Source organism: Halictus rubicundus, chromosome 13 (assembly GCF_050948215.1).
Source record: "Halictus rubicundus isolate RS-2024b chromosome 13, iyHalRubi1_principal, whole genome shotgun sequence".
Taxonomy (NCBI): Eukaryota; Metazoa; Arthropoda; class Insecta; order Hymenoptera; family Halictidae; genus Halictus; species Halictus rubicundus.
Genome location: NC_135161.1, coordinates 7,989,251 through 8,003,811, shown reverse-complemented (window position 1 = coordinate 8,003,811; position 14,561 = coordinate 7,989,251). Strand labels below are relative to the sequence as shown.

Below are 14,561 nucleotides of genomic sequence, written 5' to 3'. Positions count from 1 at the left end.
TATTAAAAATTACGGACAATCTTAACAAATCTAGGGTTGCCATTTTTATACGGCAATATTAGATACTGTTAATGCTTGGTAGGTTTAATGTTAAAAATTTTCTGCATCGATTACAAAAGTAGGAACCGAATAAAAATTTCTATCTTTCATTAATAATTTTCAAAGGTTGAAAATAGTTGATGGCACAAAATTCTTGTAATAAATTTCCCGTATTAAAATCCTCAGTCTACTGATCAACCAGTGTGTCAACATTTTATAAAAGCAATAAAGAGTTAATTCCGAAAATCACACCGGATAAAACACCGAGTCCAACGAATTAACAACAAGAAGTGTAGTAAGATTACCCCTCGAAGATCGACTATTCGAACGCAAAATCGACAAAGTAAAAGCGACAAGAGGTTAATCGGACCGCTGCACCTAGTACCGATCGAAACACGAATTCATTACCGATCAATGATCTAATCTCGGTGGATCGTGATTTCGCGGAAACTCTGCGGAATCTGAAAATGGCGAGGCGTCGGGGCGGAGGAACGTCTCGTCGGCGTGCGACGCGCGCTTTATCATGTTTATCAAAAACTTGTTTCATTACTCATTGCCGATACAGCCGGCAGACCCTGGTAAACAGGCCCTCGCTCGCCTCTCGGTCCGATACAGCCGCGAAAGTTATGATTCCTCCGCGTTCCTCGTTGCGAGCAGCTCGTACAGCGACTTCGCAGAAGTCGACGATCCTGTGCGGCTTGTTCGGATCGTTCCGGACACGTTCAATCACGGTACGGTGTTATTACGGTCTTGTGTGAATCCAGTGAATCGTCAACGATGAGCAAAACGGTGCACTACGCGTTGGTGGCGTCCTGGGAGAAGACCGGCTGCAAAATCGTCGCGGATTATCCTGCGAAGAAGGATCAAGCGTACAGAGCGATCGTCCTCAGCACGGTGGACGGCCTGAAATCGGTGGAGAACGACAGGATCAGTCTCGATCGGGGCAAGTAAGAGAATCCTCGAAGGAGAATTCCTTAAATTACGGATCTAACGCGTTCACCGACGACCATCGACCGCCAGACAAGATTTTGCCGGGCCTGCAAAATTAACAAAATTAACCCTTAACGGTCCGGAAGTATTTCAAGTTTACTTCCCGCCAGGTCGAAGCTATTTTTCATACAAAGAGAAACTGTGGACTCGGCATTTTTATATCAAGTATAGAAAAGAAAATATTTATATTTTACAGAAAATTTATTAGCCCATTGCGCTCGAAGCTATTTTAACTCCGAAACGAAACATTTCTTATGACCTAGAATATTTCTCTTGTATATATTCTTTTTTCTATTATACATATGATACATATGTTATACATACATGCAATTTACTCGTACAATACTGAAGTGTTCAGTAATTTATTGCATACAAACAAATTTAGTAATGTAAGAAATATTTTGAATAACGGTACAGCAATTTTTAGTGACGCCTTACAGTCGCCATTCGAGTGCTAAGGGTTAATGTATATTCAGAGTAGTAGGATAACAAGATGATTTAAATTTGATTTCTGCCGCCATATACGCGGCATTGGACCCAGCAAGTAAAAGTGCCATGCCGCTTATGTGGCGGCATTGGTCCGTTAAGGGTTATCGCTAAACCTACCGAGCACTATTAACCCTCCATTTGGGCCGTTCATTTTCGGAAATCTCATTCTCGAGTTTCTTTGAATTTTTGGCGAAATTGTTAGGGCCCCATGCGTACATTATTTAAGACCCCGAATTTATTCACAGGTACACGGTGCACGTGTTGATCGGCGAACTGCATTACGCTTGTCTGACGTCGAAACCAGAGTGTCCAACATCCGCAGCATCGTTGGAGTCCCGCAGTCATCTGTTCCTGGAGAAGCTGAGGAGCGTTTACAGGGAGTTGCCGATTCTAGCCGATCTCTCCAACGATTTGGCCAAACTGGCTCTCACAGATCTGTCGCAGCCTCTGAAAAAGATACTGGTGAATCTAACGAGCTGAAAGTGTATACAGGGCCCCAAAAATGTTGTACTTCCTTGAAAGGGATAACGAGATCATTTGAAGCAACTTTTTCCTTTGCGAAAATCTTCTCCGAGGCTTCGTTAAGGAGTTATCAACGAAAAACACGGGCCAATCAGAGCGCGGCTATAGCAGAGGGAACCCGCCTCGGCGGCGGGGCCTGCTGAGCGTGGCGTTGGCATTGGCTGACGTCAGAATCTGCCTGCTGTAGCCGCGCTCTGATTGGTCTGCGTTTTTCGCTAATAACTCCTGAACAAAGCCGCGGAGAACATTTTTGCAAAGGAAAGAGTTGCTTCGAATTGTGTCGGGAATCATCCTTTTTAAGGAAATACATTGTTGGGACACGCTGTACTAAAAATATTTGAAGTGCAACCTTTCACACCGAGGAGTTTACATATTACCAAAAATGAACACTAGACCTACGATACAATATTTAAAAAATAACGCATGCCACTGGAGAATTGCATAAAGGATAAACACACGAAATTTCAGGAGGAGTACAATCGGCAGGAAGTGGTACCTGTTCCGCGGTTAGAGTGCGAGCTGATGGAAATTAGGAAAGCGTTGATGGACGGCGTTCAGAAATTGATCGACAGGGGCCAGAGGTTGGAAGAATTGGTACGCAAGACCCAGAGCCTGCAGATCATGGTACAATCGATTGATCGTGTCTCCGTTGCCCTGCGAACGTCACTCGAGACCTATGTCCTTCGATTTCCAAGAGCGAGGGAAAAGAGAATTTTTGGGAATTTATTTTGGGTGTGCTGAACTTTTCGAAATTGCGGGGACGTTTCAGTACTCTAACGAGAAGTGTATTTTATTTTTTCGCTGGGGAGAGCTAGACGTGAACAGAACTTTTCTAGTTTTTATTTACTATAAAGAAATTTTACGGTAAATAGCAAAAATGAGTCAGCTCAGCAAAGAAATTAGAATTTCTGAACAGTATATCATTACCGAAGTATAACAAAGTTATTGAACCATAAAATACACTTTTATTTAACTCCTGTCTTCTACAGAAACATTTTATTTTGCATTATTTACATTATTTACGACCTATCAAAACTATTGGGTTGGAACGAAAGTTCGTAGCGTTCTTAAATTCAAATTCAAAGATAAAATTAAAAGATTTATTCATAGGTTTGTTCAATAACATGATAAGTTGCCTCAAAAATGGCAAAGAGTAATAGAACAAAATGGAAAATATTGAATAAATCTCTGAATAAATATCTTAATTTCATCTGTGAATTTTAATTTCAAAACGCTAGGAACTTTCGTTCCAACCGAGAGAGAACTAAGAGAAGAAATCCATTTTTATTTCACTTTCCTAGTTATCGAAGCAGACAATTTTCCTTCCGCGTAAAGACCCGCAGCATAGTAATCAGATTACAGCTCGGCTGTTAAAGTAACCGGTCGAGAGAAGAGGTTTTCATTGAACAACAACTCGACGGGCTAAATATTGCGGCTACGACCCCAGTCTCGTAAACGTCCGCGTTGTTTATTTGCCCGGGGTTGGTCGCGTTCGTGATTACGCTATTTTATTTAGAAACGCCGCGAAGATAGCGGGCTCGTTAATTACGAGAATATCGGAGAACGATTAGCAGTCCCCCGGACGTATTTTTGCAAAGAGTTATTCCTCGTCGTCGCGTAAACAGCGTGCTTGAAATTCGTGCCGTAAAAAATGTTATTACGCGCACCTACCCGTTAATTGTCTCTTGATTCTTTGCAGTCCCGGAAGGACTTTCACATGATGAAGGCAGCGGGGAAGCGGAAAAATATCGCCACGATCGTGATCACGACTGTCCTGATGATCATCTTCGTCTCTTTCGTCGCCCTTCTCATCTACGCCTGGCTTTCCTGATCAACAAACACGTGTACGACCAAATAAATTAATTATTGTCTTCACCTCTTCCTAAAATTTGTAAATATCCTCAACATATTAATTAACTCTCTGTTCAGCGGACATTTACATTCGGAGTCAAATCTAATTAATTTGGAATTAATTTCATGTAGAGTTGGAGTCAACTGTTACAATTTTTCCAGTACTTTTAACAACTTTCCGAGACACAGTGCTTCGAATACTCACCGATCTTCCGTCGTTTGTGTTAAAATCGAGAATCGATAGTGTTCGAGGGAAAACGTCAATAGACTTAATTTTCTCAGCTTGCCGATTTTTTTTTGGATCGACGATGGTGTCGTTGCTGCGATTCGCCGTCGATCCCATCGATCTCCAGGAAGAGATCAAGACGAGGGACGACCATGCCGAGTCGATCAGACGCGAGCTTTTTATCGCGGCACGAAAAATACAGGTTAACCTGCGAGCGCAATGAAAACACGAACGATAACCTCTCTCGGGATCGGCAGCGAGAAAGTTATCGTTCGCTCGCTAATAACAAAGTGCCGGGCATCGTAATCAACACCCGAGATATCGCCGTTTAAGGTCAAGACCGCGACACGCTGGCGGTGCAGTTTCTCCAACAGCTGGCCAAAATTAAATTAAAATTAATTTAACTCTGAACGCGATTGTCTTATCGAGAGAGCGCGATAAGCCGCTGTAAACATAATTCCTGATTTTTGCGAAAACTTTCCCGTTCTTGAGAATGACAAAAAGCATTTCCCCGAACGCGAGTTTGAATTTCCCGCGCGACTCGCCTGTCCGCGCGTCGAGGTCTCCGCGAGGGCGATTTTTCGGCGTAGCTTCCGCCAAAGAAAAACACCGTTTCCACGTTAAATTGTTGTCGAAATGGTTTGTAAATTAGCTGAAAATGACCGTCACGCTTCGTAGTGATACAATACACGCAACAATTTTCTTGGGAACGAACTATATCTGAGCAATTATTAAAACTAGTACCGAATATCAGTTTACGATTATTGGAACTGTAAAAGCATCTCTTGAGAAATTTTTACGTAAATTAACTAGCCCGGGCGCGTGTTCTCGCGATGTTGCTAAATATTTATTAACTATTTAACACTTCGAGTGCCAGATCTCCCAGAAACGGAATGGATTGTCCAAATATGTAGATCTCTGCGTCGAGTGTTGGAACGATTAGTAGATCTTAGCTTTTCAAAATGAATTTCATTCAATGTAAACTACTTTTGTATTAATTTTATAGAATTTTTTAGACTACTGGATTGGGCACTCAAAGCGTTAATAAATGCACTCGATGATTAGCGTTCCGGTGTACAAGGAACGTCGTGATTTAGGGACGACGGGTTAGCGGATCCTGTTTTCCGTGTTGAGACGATCCAGAGGTCACGTTTCAGGCGTGGATCCGTGGTATACAAACCCGCAAGCATTTCCGGTTGCTGCACCAGAGCGCGATCACTATTCAGCGGCAGTGGCGCGGTTATTGTGTCCGTATTTTCGCGGATCGATACCTGGTCGAGCGTGTTCATCGGATGTGGCAGGATTATTACAATCGAATGGCGACGAGGATCCAAGCGATCTGGAGAGGTTACTGGGTCAGGAAAACGGTCCTGAATATCCCGGCGATGCGACGGTGGCTGAAGAACGTTTACGAGAAGAACGGCGAGACTGTGGAGAACATGAACAGGTGTGATCTATCGGATCTCTGTGCAACATAAAAATTGTTCCCAAGTATCAATCTTATTACCTAAACGGCTAATTTAATTATTAATCGCTCCAGATTCAAGCAGAACGAGATCAAAAACCGTGAGCATAGGTTGGAGCTCGAATCGATGCAGTGGGTCCTCTTCATTCTCTTCAAGGTAGTCATGAATGGTTTCTATGCATTAGGTTGTCCCAAAAGTTTCGTTCTCGATTGATACGCAGACTGAAAAAAATTGGACTTTTAATAGTAGAACTAACAAACAGTAAATGCAACTGGCATGCAGTGCCTTATAGTAACAAGAAAATTGCATTTGTTTAGATTTGTTTCATGAAAAGATATTTATAATTCCATTATTTCTAAATGAAAAAGTTAGGAGGAAGTCATTTTGACTCTTCCGGTAGTTCTGGTGCTAAGGAAGCAAATGGCGTGGGTAAGTAAGAAGATGCTGAGGAAGTAATGAAACAGTGATGATTGCGTTAGCATGGTTTTTGGACGACTAGGAATCCTTCGCTAAGGGAGTGTGCACATTCGAAAAGGAACATCTTCTGGGACAATAGTTGGTGTTTTTTCTTTTTTTTAGAAATTTGCTTGTCCCAACAGCTTCATCATCTGCTGCGAACGAAACAACGACCGGGCGTGGTCACCAGGATCGACAAAAACAGCTTCACGTTCATCGAGGAGATGCTGAAGTGCTTCGAGTACAAGAAGTACACCGGCAGAAACGTCGTCTGTTGCCGTGATTGCGACATAGATCCGAAAAAATCGTCGATCTTCCGAGGCACGCACTACGAGAGATGCGAGAAAGCGATCCGGGAGATCGAGAGGGATCTTAAGATCGGAGCGGTGTCGGTCTTCAGAAGTAAGTCTCGCAATTCTTAATCATTCATAACTGAGCCAACTGACCATTTTTCTCTGAAATTTTCAGCACTAATCAATTATATAACTAATCTAGAAAACACATTTTTTTAAATTTCTGTTATAAGCTCGAATGAAAAATTTGTTAAAAGCAACTTTTCCTACTTTTTTCGCAATTCAGACCAAACAGAATTTTTCCAAAATTTCCATCATCATTAGCCCGCGGATCTTCGTGCCAAATGAAAATCGTCTATCTCAATTGCAACAAAAAATGGATTAAAACAAAAATCGATTTGCTCTCTTAACGGAGACGAAAACGACGCGACAAAATCTACAAATTCTTCAAACATTTTTACTATTTTTGTAAATGCAAAAAGATCCGCAGTTTGCGTATCATCTAATAATCTAATCGATCTAGAAGACCTGAAGTCGTTCGGTCCATGGATAGAATAGTTATTCCGAGTTGAAGTGTGCGCCATAAATGACGAGACTTCACCTGTCCCCGTAACTTCAGGTTTCCCGTACGAGAAGCAGGAGAGGATGCAGCGCAAGGAGAACAGAAGACGCCAAGAGGCGTCGTTGCACCAGCAGTGCGAGGTCGTTCCGGAAGCGGAAAAGAAGCGAGCAGGAAAGAAAGAGAGACGGGAAAGTCAACGAAAAGAGGATCTAGAAGATCCGTGCAGGATGGAAGATCTCTACGACAAGATCAAGAACATGGACTGCCAACTGGATCGATTCCAGCTGAGGTGTCCGGTGCACGCCGCTGTTCTCGCGAGTCAAACGACCGGATAATAGAAACAACAAGATCGCTGCCGTTTATGTGAAAACTATAAACTTTATTAATACGCTTAGCGCCGTGCGCTGTATACAAAAAGAAACTATACATCGAGATACGATGTTGACTACTAGATCAGCATAAATCGCTGTGTTCAAGCCTTGCACGACAGGGGCACGAGGATCTGTTTCGACATGTCGATGCGTTTCTGGCTGAGGTCGGGATTCGCGCCCTTCTCGATCCTCCTCTTCAAGTTCAGGGCCGCCTCGGTCTTCTCCATGCAGTGGTACTGGTAGTTCTTGTGCTTGGTCTCGACCGGCGAGCAACCATGTGCGCAGGTGACGACGGGTCGGGTGGTGAAGCAGATCTTGTCGTCGGTCTCCTCGAACTGGGTCCTGTGGGTGCTGCAATGTTTCCCGGTTGGCTGTTCTCCGCCCTGCTGGTAGCCGAACTTCTCGGTGTTCTGTCTACCGGCGTCGATGTCGCTGACCACGTTGCTGTGCCAGATCTTCGCCATCGGCGTGCAGTGTTCGCGAGCCAGTCTCGCGTTCTCCATCGACGGGCCCTCGCACTGGTCCCTGGTCAGCGCGTACGAAGCGATGAACATTTCCGGTGTCCTCATCACGCAGTTCTCGGGGCCCCAGAAGTCGTTGATCGCCTGGCCGTCGAAGTTGCCGCAGAGACCGCGCACGGAGTTGCGGTAGTCGTCGCTGGCCTGTCGGAAAATGTCTCGACGTTACAACGCTGTTCCCATTTAACATCAACGCAGTTTTCAAGAGAAATTTGCAATCCGACGGGGTTAACAAATTGACGGGTTAATAAATTATTGCTGGGCGAATCAAGCGGCCGAGGAGCAGGGTGAACCTAGAGTGCAGGGGCTCAACGCTGCATCGATCTGTGGCGGTTGCTTCCTGCGCTGGCCAACAGATGGCCAAATGATCGACACCTTTCCCGCTGCTGCCTGATCGGTCATCGATCCCTATATATACCGTCCTCGACTGCCTTACCATATCCCTGCCTCCAAAGCAAGGCTCGCTGGATAACTTTACCGACGGGTCCTCTAGCGAACCCTTAGAACCCTAGGATTCTATTTCAACTTCAGCCGCCGGCCGGACCCAAGACGACTCTTTTCACAGGTTTTCTAGAGGGGATTAGTTTATTTAGACAACAGAGGGGAAAGATCCTCACCTTGATCAGAATGCGCATTCCGTCGTAGATCGCTTTCACGTCCTGCTCTTCGGCCGTCACGGCGATCGAGTTGTCGGCCAGTCTGTTGATCTCGAAGATCAGGTCGTCCTCCTTCCTCTTCTGGTAGCCCTTCTCCTGCGTGATCTTCAGCGGCTGCGAGTTCAGTTGTACCACCGGCTCGGATTCTCCAGGCAGCAGCTTGATCTCATCTTCTCCGAGCATGATCTTCACCTCCTTGTGTCCGCCCTCGACCTCTCTGGCCAACACGCTGACGCTCATCTCTTCGGGGATGCGCAGCTTCTCGCCTTGCTTCTCCGGGTTCAGTTTAGGGAACGTGGTCATGATCGCGTGCCAGCACTTGCCCAGGCGCAGCGGGTAGCTGTGGTCGTCGAAGGTCTCCACTCTGGTTTTGTCGATCATGCAGGAATCTGGGGGAAACAATGGCGCTTGATCAAAATCTGACATTCCTCCTCATCTGACTCTCAGATTCGTAGGCTAGTACAGCAGGGAACAACAACAACAACGATTAAATAACATCTATCACACTTACTCTCCATGTTGTCGTACATGACGTCGTCGACGTTTTCGTCCTCGATCATCAAGTCATCGAGGTCGAGGTCGTCAAACGGACTCACAGGGATGTTCTTTAGGTGCATGTCCATCTGGTTGGTATAGATATCCAAGTTAACCTTCTCGAAATTGTTCGTCAGCCTGACTTCGAGGTCGATGGTGTTCTTGCCTTCGTTCCTCGGTTTCGCAGTGTCGACCTGTGTCTCCAAAAGGGAGTTGGCTAGTGTGTCGACCAACATATCGGCGATGTGTTTGAGCGGCACGGACTCGATGTTCAGGCTGAACTTGTACTCGTCCATAATCTTGGAGAGCGCAGCGACGTTCTGGCAGTCTCGCAGGATCTTGTTGCCCTGTTCCATCTGTTTCTTGCACGACTCCGTCACGTATGACGTCTGCAGAAGTTCCTTCAACTTTTTGCTCTGCGACCCCTCTCCCTTCAAGTTCAGCTGCTCGCCTTGCTGGCAGGTAGGTCCGAAACGGATGTCCACGTCGACGTCCTCCTTTTGGGTGGTACGTTGCGCCATCTCGTAGCTGGGCATCGTGTTGCTCGGTACGTCTTGGTTGGCCGCGATGCATACTTGGTACTTGACGTCGGTGTTCTCCGGCATGTTCATCTTCCAGAACAACAAAGCCTTGCGTTTGTTCTCGGCGTTGCTCTCGGAATACGCGACCGTGAGAGAGCTGTGCGTCCTGAACTCGCCGGGGAACTGCACCTCCATGTCTAGGACCACGGACCTGGCAGCCTTGATCCCTTTGCCGACCTCCTTCAACAGCTCGTTCTTGCGAGTCTCCTCGGAACCAGGATTGGACGGCGCGAACGACTTGGCAAGCTTGGTCCATTGCTCGGTCTCTTCGCCAGGTAGTATGTCCAGGGAGTTCCAGGCTGCAGAAATGACGAAAGGCTCCTTGTTGCCGGGACCTGCGTTCAAGTACAGATCGGACTTGCGGAACTCGTTGGTCATCTGGGTCCACGGGAACTTGAAGTAATCGCTGACGTCGGTTTTCGTATCCCAGAATTCACGGGTGTCCTTGTCGCCCTCCCTCTCCAACGCGAAGAAGTCCAGCCCCTCCGACATGGGCAGAAGATCCTGCTTCTTGATGATCTCGTCACCGCGAATCACGCGCGTGTTCTTGTCGGTGAGCACCGGTTGGAGATGCAGAATGTCGTGTTTCGAGGTGTACGGCACCACGCTGTAGTGTATCATTTTCGCCTTCTCCTCGCCCTTCAGCGGCAGCATCTTCAGCTTCATGTTGCCCTTGGCGGGGCTGATGTCCAGGTTGATTCTACTCGGCAGGTACGCTTGGAAGTTCATGTCGACACCGGCGATGAAGTGCTGGCGCTCGAACGGTACCAGGAAACCGATTCTACCTTGGATCTTCATCGAGTAGGCGGGACGAGCGTCGACCTTGATGTTCATGCTCTTGTCGCTTTCGAATTGCACCTTGCCCTTGCCGCTCAGCTTCTGCAGCACCGGCACCTTCAGCGTGTAGAGGAACGGCAGACCAGTCTCCGTCGGGAAGCTCAGGGTCACCTCGTAAGCGGACAGCTTGTTCAGGTTCACGTTGACGCCGTTCTTCAGGTCCATTCCGTGGATGGAGATCACTGAAACCGCACGGAGAATATGTTAATGTCAACCCGGTCGAACGCGAGAGTCGTTTTTTAGGCCAGGCCTGCCGAACAAATATTCTCTGTTTATTTATCAACATGCTAGCTAGCTCATCGTTCGTTTCAACATTTCGCCACAAGTTCACCAGGCCTGTTTCAGACGTTTCCAAGTATGTACTCACGGTTGGGGATGTTGCGAAGGGTGCGCGCGTCGAAAGGCAGGAACTTCGAGACGTACTTGTTGTCCCACATGATGTTGCCCTCAATGTCGATAGGGTCTTCCGGTGTGATCTTCAGCTCGTCGGCGAGCTTCTCGGTCGGCATTTTACCGGACGGTGACTTGTCCTTCTCGAACAGGATGTCGATGATCCTCTCCACGTTGGAGAGCATGACGGCCAGCTCGGTGGGCGGGGTTCTGAAGTCGCCGTACCTGTTGAACGAGCCGATGTACAAGGTGCTGGGGATGTTGTCGTCGCTGCTTATGTAGTTGATGATCAGATCGTTGACGACGTTCTGCGACTCCTTGATCGACTCGGACAGTATCCCGTGGGAATACTGGTAGCTGTAATCCTCAGTACTGAGAAGATTCGCAGCGTTGCGAGCCCTGGTAGCGATGTCACCCCATTTCGTCATCATTGACAGACCCAAGATGCTGGATTTCACGGCGGAGTTGACGTTCTTGTTGGTGTCGTAGTTGGTGAAATCGGCCATCCTCTGCAGCATGGCCGCGGGCGGGTTGGTCTTCATCAGCAGGAACACGGCCGCGCAACGAACCTGATGGGCCTCCATCGTGTTCAGGTAGATCTTGTACAGCACGGACTGCGCCAGTTTCGGATTTATCTCAGCCAGTCTGGAGAGAGAGGCGATCATCAGGGTCCTCTGGAAAACGGTGCTCCTCTCCTTGCCCTCCAGGAACGGCTCGAACACCGCGAGGATCTTCGGATGAGCGATGCCGCCCAGCGCCAGGATGTAGGTCTGTATCATTGGGCTGTTGCCGTCCTTGACCGCGTTCTTCAGTTCCTTCTCCAGGTACGGGATGTACTCGGTGACCACCGTCGTATCGTGTTTCGAGGTCATGCGACCGAACGTGTGCACCGGGTAACGGTTGTGGATCGCGCGCTTGTTCACCTGGGACTTCCTGACCAACTCGCTGAACGAGAGGATCGCGTGGACCCGCAGGACCTTGTCCTTGAGCACCTCCGGGCTGGTGGCTAGCTCCTGGAACGGAAAAGTGAGAAATTACGATCGGGAATCGTTGGAAACGAGACCAGGGCAGGCAAGACAAGAAGAGGCTACTCACGAAGAAAGCCCTGACGAATTCGGCGGTAGGGGTGCGGGCGTTCTTCGGGATCCTGGAGACGACGTCCGCGGCCTCCATGCAAGAGATGTCCTTGTTCTTGATCCATGTCTTGATGACGAGCAGAGCGGGCCCGGTGCCAGCCTGAGTCACCGCGTCCCTGAACACGGCCCACGCGTTCTGTTTCACCACCTGCGATTTGTCCTGGCTGTTCAGGTCGCTGACGATGATGTGCAACGCGCCCTCGATCTCGGTCAGCTTCTTCTTGCTCATGGTGCGCAGCAGACTGGTCAGCAGGGTGAATTTCTCGAGGGTCTCCTGATCGGGGATGTCGCTGGGCCTCTCCAGCTCGTTCGCGATCTCGAAGATGATGTCCTTGGCGGCCTTGACCGTGTCGACGTTTCCGGACTGGTGGCCGATGTGCTTGCCGTTGTTGCCGACGAAGTGCGGCAGCAGAGGATTCTGGGGCGCGTCCTCCAGTGTCGGTTTCGGCTGCCAGAAATGGTTTTCCTCGCTGCTGGAAATCGAGCTGCTGGACCCGCTGGAAGAGTCGGATCCTTTAAGGTTCAGTTTGTTCGGCAGAACTTCCTCGCTGGAGCTGACCGAGCGGACGCTGTCGGACGTTAGCCAGTTCGTTTGCTTGCTCGCCAAGCTGTTCCTGCGCTGCTCGACGTCCGAGAATGGGTTGTCGTAGACGTAGACCAGGTTGCCGGTCGATTCCGGATCAGCCGGGGACTGCAGGTGCTCGTCCATCGTCTTCATGTCGGCCAACGTCAAGTTCATCCTGCTGACCACGATGCCGACCTGCTCGTCGTAGAACCGCGGGCTCACCGACAGCACGCTCGTCGTCACGGAGGATTGGATCACGAAGCGCTTCAGGCTGCCGGAGATGATCACACGGCTGTTGGACGATTTCTGTAAGCAAATTCGCAGTTTTTCTTTTCAGGTTCACTTGATGAACATGATATCAAGCACTTTGAGGGGCCCAGACGTGACCTAATAGAGCTATACAGTGAACATAGAGTGTAAAACTTGTATACCACCTACCGCAAGGAAATCTCCGTTGTTGTTGGAGCCGGGTTCCCATTTGTTGCTGTCGCTGATGCCAAAGTGGTAGCCCATCCTTTGGTCGCATCTGTCGAAGTTCTTCGTCTTGGTGATATCGATGTGGTGTCCGTCGCCCTTCAGCTTCGGTAACGGGACCAGGTCGGGCTTCATACGGATCAGGAAGTCGGGCAGAGGCGCGATGTCGTAACGAACCTCGCATTTCCCACCGACCGAGTCCTCCATCACCGGGAACGAGGCGTACGGCTCGTCGTCCTTCGGCACCTGGATGTTCTGTTTGTGGGTGATCGCGTTCGCCCCTAGGGTGTCGACCTGGAGCTGGCTAACGATGCTCTTCACCAGGTTCACCTCCCAGGTGGGCATGTTCTTGTCGACGATCAGGTCCCGGATCACGCCCTGCTTGATCTTGATCTCGAACGGCTTGCCGGTGATCGGCAGGTCGCGCAGATCGAGATTCTGGTCGGAGATAGGCGTGTCCCAACCCTCCGGAAGGTCCTTGTGGATGTTCGCAAATTGACCGCGCGACAATCGCGCACCCAATGTGTTGGCATCCTTGACTTGAACCGTCAGCAATGCCTTCAGCAAGACACCGGTGTGCTGGTCCGAGAGCTTGTCGAGACTAGTCAACGTGCGACTCCGCACGATGTATGTGTATTCGCTGCCGACCTTCCAGCCATGATCGTAGTCGGCATGAGCTATTCCCGCTGCAAGGACGACGTACAATTTAATAGAATCCCGGAGGAACGAGGATCACAACGCAAAAAGAACCAGGTCTCTGCGTCAAGCCGTTTTCTCGAAAAACCGGTTCAAAGTTCCGGCCAATCGCCGTGCGTAGGGGCGCTGCTGCGAGCCACGCCCCTCTCCTGGCCCCGCGCTCGACGCAGCCATTGGTCGGAGTTTGAACCGCTTTTACTAGGAAACTGCTCGCTCTAGAGACACCGTTCTTTTTTCATTTTGATCCCCTTTTCGTGTAGATTGTCTTGGGATTAAATTTTTTTCGATCGAACCAAGGGAAAGTATCTTGAGAAGTTTTGTTGGATGCAGTTCGGAGAATGTTGGATGTAACTCGTTGAGGATCGCAGAGGACAGGATGCGCACTTACCAAGTACCAAAAGTGTCAGAGGAAGCAACATGTTGCAGGCCGTTAGAGAACAGTAAGGCACTGATGGTGGTACTCGTCGGATCCTCGACATTTATAGGCACCTGGTTTGTGTCGATTCAGCGTTAAAAATTCTTATCGGCTCGCCATGAACTATTTGTTATGTTACGATAACATCATTATCGATGCGCATGATGAAGCCGGACGATGATCAACAGCGGCCGGGTCAAGCCCCGTCATACTCATCATTTCGCAGATCTGGAGCGATCTGGTTGGTGATGGCTGGACCACAACCGACTAGGTAACAGACAAAGCAACGATGATCGTTTATTATAGTTCGGTTTTGCCGAATTTTCACGGCGAACCTTGCGAGCATTATGGCTGCATTTGTTCGTGATTCAATTGCTAATTTTCCTGATAATAGATTTTCTCAAAAATTTGATTAACACTAAACCTACCACCGCCGGTCAAAATGACCGATTCCAGATTTTTCATTTTACAATTACTGACATTATAAAGATGAT

At 48.4% G+C, this 14,561-nt stretch overlaps 3 protein-coding genes and 1 long non-coding RNA gene across 5 annotated transcripts; 2 read left to right on the top strand and 2 right to left on the bottom strand.

Annotated features, from left to right (window-relative positions):
• Positions 1-392: 392 nt before the first annotated feature.
• On the top strand, positions 393-3,909 carry LOC143360170 (uncharacterized). Of its 2 annotated transcripts, none has more exons than XM_076798782.1 (4): positions 393-986; positions 1,764-1,980; positions 2,509-2,634; positions 3,740-3,909. In XM_076798782.1, the coding sequence occupies exons 1-4, from the start codon at positions 817-819 to the stop codon at positions 3,869-3,871; spliced, it is 645 nt and encodes a 214-aa protein (XP_076654897.1). In that variant the 5' UTR covers positions 393-816; the 3' UTR covers positions 3,872-3,909. The 2 variants fall into 2 exon arrangements, with proteins under 2 accessions (XP_076654897.1, XP_076654896.1); XM_076798781.1 differs by having other exon boundaries at positions 2,509-2,664.
• LOC143360171 (uncharacterized) lies at positions 1,833-4,233 on the bottom strand. The gene is made up of 3 exons (XR_013083222.1): positions 4,097-4,233; positions 3,712-3,867; positions 1,833-1,965 (listed from the first exon to the last, which is right to left on the bottom strand). It is a non-coding gene; the product is annotated as an uncharacterized LOC143360171 (long non-coding RNA).
• Positions 4,234-5,165: 932 nt separating this feature from the next.
• Positions 5,166-7,229, top strand: LOC143360508 (uncharacterized). Its single transcript, XM_076799441.1, has 5 exons — positions 5,166-5,189; positions 5,275-5,564; positions 5,658-5,739; positions 6,183-6,441; positions 6,952-7,229. The coding sequence occupies exons 1-5, from the start codon at positions 5,166-5,168 to the stop codon at positions 7,227-7,229; spliced, it is 933 nt and encodes a 310-aa protein (XP_076655556.1).
• Positions 7,230-7,247: 18 nt separating this feature from the next.
• Vgn (vitellogenin) lies at positions 7,248-14,146 on the bottom strand. Its single transcript, XM_076799022.1, has 7 exons — positions 14,041-14,146; positions 12,921-13,642; positions 11,877-12,788; positions 10,759-11,794; positions 8,951-10,573; positions 8,401-8,828; positions 7,248-7,927 (listed from the first exon to the last, which is right to left on the bottom strand). Exons 1-7 carry the CDS (start codon positions 14,129-14,131, stop codon positions 7,367-7,369), a joined length of 5,373 nt encoding a protein of 1,790 aa, XP_076655137.1. The 5' UTR covers positions 14,132-14,146; the 3' UTR covers positions 7,248-7,366.
• Between the last annotated feature and the right edge of the window lie 415 nt (positions 14,147-14,561).

Coding starts and splice junctions, on each gene's coding strand:
- LOC143360170 (XM_076798781.1), top strand. CDS start 817: ATGAGCAAAACGGTGCACTACGCGTTGGTGGCGTCCTGGGAGAAGACC. Junction 987..1,763: donor ATCAGTCTCGATCGGGGCAA/GTAAGAGAATCC, acceptor ATTTATTCACAG/GTACACGGTGCACGTGTTGA. Junction 2,665..3,739: donor CCCAGAGCCTGCAGATCATG/GTACAATCGATT, acceptor GATTCTTTGCAG/TCCCGGAAGGACTTTCACAT.
- LOC143360508 (XM_076799441.1), top strand. CDS start 5,166: ATGCACTCGATGATTAGCGTTCCG. Junction 5,740..6,182: donor TCCTCTTCATTCTCTTCAAG/GTAGTCATGAAT, acceptor TTGTCCCAACAG/CTTCATCATCTGCTGCGAAC. Junction 6,442..6,951: donor AGCGGTGTCGGTCTTCAGAA/GTAAGTCTCGCA, acceptor CCGTAACTTCAG/GTTTCCCGTACGAGAAGCAG.
- Vgn (XM_076799022.1), bottom strand. CDS start 14,131: ATGTCGAGGATCCGACGAGTACCACCATCAGTGCCTTACTGTTCTCTA. Junction 13,643..14,040: donor TCTGACACTTTTGGTACTTG/GTAAGTGCGCAT, acceptor TCGTCCTTGCAG/CGGGAATAGCTCATGCCGAC. Junction 11,795..11,876: donor AATTCGTCAGGGCTTTCTTC/GTGAGTAGCCTC, acceptor TTTCCGTTCCAG/GAGCTAGCCACCAGCCCGGA.